Genomic DNA, 8,472 nt, shown 5'->3' on the forward strand with positions numbered 1-8,472 from the left:
GGTTTGATAAACTCTCAAATCATATATATATTTTTTTTTGGGGTGTGTGTGGGGGTGGAATCGGCGAAAGGTCAGTTGGAACTTACTGATTTCTTAATTCTTTAATCTTTATGGTTCCCAGGCTAGCTCACCCAAAGCCATCTTTTCAACTGAATGACAATGTTCAAGAAAGTCGCGAAAAAGAAGAGTCAAATGAGGGATATTAAAGAGTCCCGTGCACTAAACTTCTGTCAGGTATGCGCAGGTCCGGCAAGGGCCAAACCACAAGGATATATGGTATACTATAGAGCCATGGGCGAAGCTACATATTACAAAGGTTGATCAATTGACCACCCTTCGTCGAAAAATTATACTATGTATATAAAAAAAATATTAAATTTTAGGGGTGTATAACATATATTGAATACTCTTTCTCGGAGAATTTTTTTCACTTCTTTCAAATTTAAACACCTTTAACTAAATTCCTGGCTTCGCCACTGTGCAGAGCTTACAAGTTCCAAAATATAAGTGGCTCAACCTGATGCGTTCAGCTGCTACATGTCACTACTCCTCTTTGCATGCCGGGCCTTTCTTGACAAATAATCTATCTTTATATATACGTGTACCAATTTCTCAACTTCTGTACTAGCGCTACGTGTTTCATCACCGAAAAGAAAGTCAAAATTACCCTCTCATCTTCTCTACGCATCTCCATTCTTTTTCGGAAAAAGAACAATGGCCATCTCTAATCTTCTGTTCAAGCCATTTCCTACTTTGCATGAGCCCAAACTCACTATCCAAACCAACAGATTATATGATTACCATAGCAACAAACTAGCCTTGTGGTGTAATTTCCGGTGCAAGAACAGTATAAGAACAGACAATAGTACTACTCCAAGAAACAAACAACCTAGTCTTTTCAAAGACCAAGATTACAAGGTTTCTTGGCAGGAAGAGCTAAAAAGAGCATACCCTTTTGAGATTTCAGATGAGGAATATTTGCAAGAATTGGTTGATAAGAGATGTGTGGAGAATGTGAGAATGTTGATAGTAGACTCAGTGCAACATGCAAAGGCAGGGCATGGTGGAATGGCACTTGGGATGGCTGAAGTTGCTTATTTCTTGTATAGGCATGCCATGAGATACAACTCAAGAAATCCCAAGTGGTTTAATAGAGATAGGTTTGTTTTGAGTGCTGGCCATGGATCTCTTCTTCACTATGTTTGCCTTCATCTTGCTGGTTTCCAATCTGTTCAGGTACATATAGAAAGTAGTTAATGTTTGTCACTTTTTTATTTTTTATTTTTGATGCTTTCAGAATTTGAAGTTTATGGGTTCTGAATTTGTCTATCAAACTTATAGTAATATGTAGAGATAGGGATCCCAATGGGGTGGGGCGGGTTGAAAACTGAAAAAATAACTATGCGGGTGGGTTGAAATTTTTTTGGGTTTTGCCAAACCCGCCCCATTGCCATCCCTATTTAGAAATAGACGAACAAGTCCAAAAAGGAAAAGAAGAATCTGGAATGGCATGACTTATGTTTCATATTAGCATAATTCAAGGCCTGAACAGGGCGCCTTGTGACATTTCATATCATTTCCACTTTAACTAGTGAAATTAGGCTTAATCTGAAATTCTTATCATTGAAGGAAGGATCTACTTTATACTATGGAAGTATAAGGATTTTCTTTTTGCTCAGTCATTGTAGTTTAAACCATTATAGTAGGTTAATTATCATTTTTATCAGGTAGGCTACCAATTAACATTTATGAATTTCCTATACCTTCGGCTCTCTTTCTCGAATTTCACTCTTAGCGACTCCTATGTTTGAAGCAAGATGTTGTCTAATTAGACGACTTACTAATGTCTGGAGAAGTTCTATTGTTATTTCATGATGCAATCCACATGCATTTAACGAGAGTGAAGGACCCATGACACTGACAGAACATATTGAATATTTGGATTGTTACATACAATGCACGGGTTGTACGAAGGAAGGGGTTGGGTTAGGAGCTTTTCAATATGATTCTTTTCCTCTGTTATTTGGAAGTAAATTCTTCGTACATTGTTTGCTTTCCGCTTTCCTTTTTTTTTTTTTTTGTGGTTTCCATCCGAGAAGAGAGTTCAAAGTACTTTACAAGCTGTTAGGGGGAGAACAGAAGATGCTTCTGCAATGTTTTTTCTACGTACAAAATGTAGACGATTCCGATGGTAACACCAATGGATTCAAGTGTTTTGCTTTGTGCATTTAAAAGGGACATTTTTGCTTTATGTTTTGTCAGGTTCAGCAAACAGTTTTGACTATAAAAATTAAATAAGCATGGAAGTTTTGTGTTATTCAGATTGAAGACCTTAAACGCTTATGCAAACTTGGAAGCCGGACCCCTGGGCATCCAGAGAATGGAGTGACAGAAGGCATTGAAGTCACAACGGGTATAGTAAAATGTCACATTTCTTTTTAAGACACCTGATAGAATTTAGAGCTATATTCTCAATATAGTATGATAATAGTTTTGTCACTGAATTATGGATTTCCTGTATGCATGTCATGCAATCACGAAACACCCCTTCACAGGATCTCATACTGAATAAAATCTTGTTAACTTTGCTTTAAGAGATAGTGATCCCACCAAACTACAAGCCTCTTGGATATGAAGGAACACTTCTAGAAAGAAACCTAGGCAAATAGCTCAGGATATCGAATGAAGAGTCCTGCATAACCTGATATGAAGGCATTGGATTTGTTTGTGTATGATACCACAATATTGTTCTCTTTCCTCCTTGGATTAAGGAAATCTGATCAGGATAGTCCCAATTTTTGTGTAACCTACAGGTCCTTTGGGACAAGGTGTCGCAAATGCGGTTGGTCTTGCTTTAGCAGAAGCTCACTTGGCTGCTAGATTCAATAAGCCTGATATCGCCATTGTTGATCATAGAACGTAAGTTGGTTTACTATCCCTTTTTAATTTGTGGATGAAACTGAACAGCATTTCTCTTGGATAATATTTCTTCAGGTATTGCATCATGGGTGATGGCTGTTCTATGGAAGGCATATCGAATGAGGCTGCATCCCTGGCCGCACATTGGAAGCTGCACAAACTTACATTGATATATGACGATAACCATAATACCATTGACGGTAGCACTGACCTTGCAGTTTCAGAGGACATATCCGCACGATTTGAAGCTCTAGGATGGAACACTATCCTTGTGGATAACACACAAGGAAATATACAAGCGTTCAAGAGTGCACTAATCTCTGCACATAGTGAGTCTGAGAAACCAACTTTCATCCGGGTATGGCAGTGTCAGAACTGTGACAATAATATATGACAAGAAACGTCTTCATTAATTCTTCTGGATGGAGATGCTCTACAATTGAAACGTTTTATATTTTCAGGTGAAAACAAGAATAGGGAAATTGTCAAAAAAGGAGGGAACATCAAAAGCTCACCATGGAACCTTTGATGAAGATGATGTAAAGCATATGAAACAGAAAGTTAAATGGGGTGATAGAGAACCATTCCATGTCATTCCTATGGTTTACAGGTAATAATGTTCAGTGTTTGCTGTTTTGTACTTCTATAAGGACAAAGAAGAGCGTGTTGTAAGCGCATTTGTTATCAGGGAAATGCAAGCACAAACAGATCTTGGTGGAAGGTTGGAGCAGGAGTGGAACTCCAAACTTTATTATTATCAAAGCAAATACCCTGAGGAAGCGGCAGAATTCAAACTTCTCCTTGCTGATGGAATGCTTCCTGGCTGGGAAAGCGCATTACCGGTAAAATATGCATCTACTTTGTACCTTTCTACACTTAAAAAACTAAATAAAAAAGAGGGCTCTCTAAGAAGACATAAACACACCTAGAATAAACTAATTCATCTGAACTGTGTTTGTGGATGCATTCTCAAGGAAAGACAAACAATTCCAAGTTAAATTCAGTCTTTTAAACAGGAGATTATGAAGGGAAATACCTGATAGACTAATTGTTCTTCAACGAAATCACAATAAGTTAGCAAACAAAATCGCTCGTCTCAGTGGGTGGTTTCTGAATAATGTCAAGAACTAGGACCAAATTATTTTATCTGAGCTTCGGAGGAGCCAAAGATGCTGTTGATAAGTATTACGGTGAATGTTAGTGTTACATTTGGTTGGCTTTTGGACATTAGATGTTTGCAATTGTTGTTTTAAGACATTTCATAATAGATATAGTTTGAGCCTCCACACTTGCTTACTCTTCTTCAGCCAGAGTTCTTTATCTAATACTTGTTTACGCTATCATCAGAAATGGTCCATGTCTGACCCCGTGGATGCCACCCGAGGATATTCGGGGAAGTGCTTGAATGCGCTTGCTAAAGTGCTTCCTGGACTAATTGGGGGTAGTGCAGACCTTGCCAGCTCAAATCAAGCCTATCTCCATGATCTCGGAGACTTCAAGCAGCCCGATTCCCCATGGGGGCGGAACATTAGGTATGGAGTCAGGGAACATGCAATGGCTGGAATTTCCAATGGACTTGCATTGCATGGTGGCGGCTTGATACCATTTGCGGCAACCTTCCTTGTATTCTCAGATTACATGAAGAATTCAATCAGATTATCCGCTCTTAGCCGCGCTGGAGTCATCTACATTATGACCCACGACTCGATCGGATTAGGCGAAGACGGACCAACTCATCAACCAGTTGAGCACTTAGCTGGTCTTCGAGCTGTTCCCCACTTGCTGCTCTTCCGACCTGCTGATGGAAATGAGACTGCTGGAGCCTATAAGGTAGCTGTTGAAAACCGAGATGTACCTAGTCTTATTGCATTGTCGAGGCAAAAGGTGGCAACCAACGTCGAAGGAACATCGGCTGATGCAGTAGAGAAAGGCGGGTACATTGTTAGCGACAATTCCGAGGAACTACCAGAAATCATATTGATTGGCACTGGATCAGAGCTGTGTCTATGTGAAGCCAGCGCGAACGTGCTAAGAAACGAAGGGAGGAGAGTAAGAGTGGTTTCCCTCGTGTGTTGGAGACTTTTCGATAGGCAGCCGAGGGATTACAAGGAGCTTGTGTTGCCATCAAACGTTTCGAAACGTGTGAGCGTGGAGGCAGGATCACCCTTAGGGTGGAAGGAGTATGTTGGAGATGAAGGCGTTGTGATTGGCATCGACGACTTTGGGGCTAGCGGACCATATTCAGAAGTATTCAAGAAATATGGTTTCACAGAGGAAAATGTGACCAATGCTGCGAAATCATTGCTTGCCAAATGAAGCTCTATTACCACACCTGTTATTAGAGGCAATATCATACCTTGTCAAGAGATGCAGTGTATTCTGCTAGATGTATATGTACAAACAAATGCATATTTTAAGATTATTATCTCACAATTTACAATAATATGTTAATAACCAATATTAAACAAGATAAACCTATGTAGTCGATCTTAGTAAATATAACAATACACGACTTCTTTCAAAATCTTTGTTTTTATCGGATCCTTCAAAAAATGTTATTGGTGTTGTTTTAGATCCTCCAAAAAGTATTGCAATTTTGGAAGATATGAGAGTGCGGCAATATTTTTGGAGAATCCAAGCGACATATTACAGTCTGTCCTCATTGGCCACAGTAGTGTGAGTTAGTAAATTTTGTATTTATCTATTTTTTCGTCTATTCGAATGCTCTCCAAAAAAGAAAAAAGTCCCGAGTTCATATTCACAAGTTTTTTCTTTTTGTCTCCCAAAATTATTGTATGATTCTCAGATAAAATATTACAAGCCGCTAGTAAAGTCTCAATAAATCACGCACTAAAACTTAAATAAGTGAAAGGGAAAAAACCATGGAGATAATAAAGGAACACCTTTCCCTTGGGAATTACGGCTATAAATATATGTGAAAAAAAATGAGTAGCATTCTTCTCCATTCATCTAATAAACTTTTTACCTTTCTTAGAATTGTACTTAGGGTAAAATTCGTCTGCTATATAAAGGAAAAACGTAGTATTCACCGAGCTCGGACTCACTCTTATCATTGGTTTGGTCATTTATTACATCTTTTATTTGCTTAATCTAACGTCATTGACAACTTATATTGAATTAACCCACATATCCATAAAACCACGTATAAATTTAACTAATATCCATTTTTAAGAGTAAATAGTTTGGCGCCCACCGTGGGGCTAAGGATAATAGTGGTAATTTGATACAAATTTCCATAACACACTTTGTTTTACGTTTGTTCTTTGAGATTTCAATTCCAGGTCAATTTAAGAATGTCAAACTCTCAATCTGCTCACTTGAACGTTGATGCTGAGTCTGGCCACCATGACGAGAACAACAATATAGTGCCCAGCTACGAGGTGCCCCATGTTGACCCCAACGGAGTACCTTTCGCGGACCCAATCGATGCCAACTCACATGTGGCCATCGACGCAAACTTGCCTATCGGCCCAGAAAACAGCGTTCGCGGAGGAACCTGATCGGTAGCCCGGAGTACGCACGGCGGTGAAGGCGTTGGGATCAGTTGGGATTAGAGCTCAAGTATCAACGAAAACCTTTCATTCCATTTCAGATAAGATTTAAGCATGTCACATGTGTCCAATAAAGACTGGATTTTTATAGGATTTAAATGAAAATATATCAGAAATATCAGAGACTACAGACTTTGGTTTCTAATGTAAGAATACCTTAAGGTATATTAAAGAGAGCAGTGCTTCAGAAAGCTAGGGAGAGTTCTAGAGTTTGTGTCAGATATATTGTGAAGGAAACAAAGCAATTTTACACCTAAAAAGTAATGACAGAGCAAAATGTCATTTATGCCCTTGGTCGACCATCAAGCATTTTCTATATAACAGAAAAGAAAAATCATTTTGTACTTTTCCCTTCGTTATGTACAATGCTCTATCATGAAATGGGTGAATTACACATATCTAAATTCCTTTTTTTAAAAGTTGAATCTTTTTAAATTTATTCCTCAATTTTTTTACAATTATTTAAAAGCATTCTCGTGTTAGAGTTTCAATATGAGCTAGAATAAGTTTTTGTTTAGACCACTGGGTATTATTAGACCTAATGTGTAACGACGTATAAAGTTGTTAAATTTTGAATATTAGATTAATAAATTGATCATTTTCCTATTAGTCAATAGTGAATAATATCATCGAAAAAAAATAGTACTCAATAATATCAACAATTATCGAATCAAGTAAAAACGATTTCTAGGTATTTTAGCGCTCTATATAAAGTAGTCCATCTACTCCCACAACAACATTCACATTTCACACTAACCAGTAACCCCCAAATTCACCTGAACAAAACCTTCTCTCTTATCAATGGCCGCCGCCGCACCTCCGCCGTCGCCGACGCCCGCTCCAGCTGTCATCCGTGAGGACTTAGTTCCTACTGGCCACCAGGTCTTCTCCCGAATCCGCCTCGCCACCAACGCCGACGTTCCCCATATCCACAAACTCATCCACCAGATGGCCGTCTTCGAGCGGCTCACCCACCTCTTCTCCGCCACAGAATCTTCTCTCTCCGCCACTCTCTTCCCTGAGAACTCGCCGCCTCCCTTCACTACTTTCACCGTCTTCCTCCTCGAAGTTTCCCAAAACCCTTTCCTTCCTATCGACAACCAAAACTGCACCAATTTCAGCCCCATACATAAGACTATAAATCTGGATCTCCCGATATCCGACCCGGAAGCTGAGATGTTTAGATCAGGCGGAAATGATGCAGTGGTTGCTGGGTTTGTGTTGTTTTTCCCGAACTATTCGTCATTTTTAGCAAAACCTGGGTTCTATATAGAGGATATATTTGTGAGGGAGTGTTACAGGAGAAAGGGTTTTGGGAGGTTGTTATTGTCTGCTGTGGCAGCTCAGGCGGCTAAGATGGGGTACGGAAGAGTGGAGTGGGTGGTTCTAGACTGGAATGTGAATGCGATCAGGTTTTATGAGGAAATGGGAGCTCAAATCTTGCAGGAATGGAGGGTTTGTAGGTTGACTGGTGGGGCCCTTGAAGCTTTTGCCAATGTCAACATTTGAGTCTTTAATTTTCCACTGTTATGTGTGATGTAATGGTGGTATGGAATTCCACTTTTTTAACAGTGATTTTAAGTAGCAATCTAATCAAGATATTTCACCTACTTATGGGATTTGTTTTTTTGTTGTTCATTTTCCTTTAATTTCCTTCTCCTAATTGCTTTCAGCTGCAGTGTATTGTATGTATTGTGAATTCTGTGTTTGGAGCATTATGGAAATTTGTGGTTACCTCCTAGCCGATAAAATAATTAAAAGAAATCAGTTATCCACGGATATTATCTATTAAAAATGAGTTGGATAATAAACTTTTTAAAAACGGATCGAATATGGATAAGAATTGTATTTTAGAAAATAATTAACTGAATATGTAATCAACGGATAACTAATGTATTTAATTTTAATCAACGGATAACTAATGTATTTAATTTTTACATTTGTAAAGTCTTAAATTGAGGTTCTTGGAAAACTAGTTTTT

At 38.7% G+C, this 8,472-nt stretch overlaps 2 protein-coding genes across 2 annotated transcripts; both read left to right on the top strand.

Moving 5' to 3' along the window:
* Positions 1-612: 612 nt before the first annotated feature.
* LOC109243296 (transketolase, chloroplastic-like) lies at positions 613-5,364 on the top strand. The gene is made up of 7 exons (XM_019410205.1): positions 613-1,236; positions 2,323-2,413; positions 2,814-2,919; positions 2,995-3,277; positions 3,381-3,529; positions 3,608-3,761; positions 4,267-5,364. Exons 1-7 carry the CDS (start codon positions 715-717, stop codon positions 5,233-5,235), a joined length of 2,274 nt encoding a protein of 757 aa, XP_019265750.1. The 5' UTR covers positions 613-714; the 3' UTR covers positions 5,236-5,364.
* Positions 5,365-7,168: 1,804 nt separating this feature from the next.
* On the top strand, positions 7,169-8,225 carry LOC109243297 (probable acetyltransferase NATA1-like). The gene has a single exon (XM_019410206.1). It carries the CDS (start codon positions 7,293-7,295, stop codon positions 7,998-8,000), a length of 708 nt encoding a protein of 235 aa, XP_019265751.1. The 5' UTR covers positions 7,169-7,292; the 3' UTR covers positions 8,001-8,225.
* Positions 8,226-8,472: the final 247 nt, after the last annotated feature.

The sequence above is a fragment of the Nicotiana attenuata genome, unplaced genomic scaffold, assembly GCF_001879085.1.
Source record: "Nicotiana attenuata strain UT unplaced genomic scaffold, NIATTr2, whole genome shotgun sequence".
In the NCBI taxonomy this organism is placed as follows: domain Eukaryota; kingdom Viridiplantae; phylum Streptophyta; class Magnoliopsida; order Solanales; family Solanaceae; genus Nicotiana; species Nicotiana attenuata.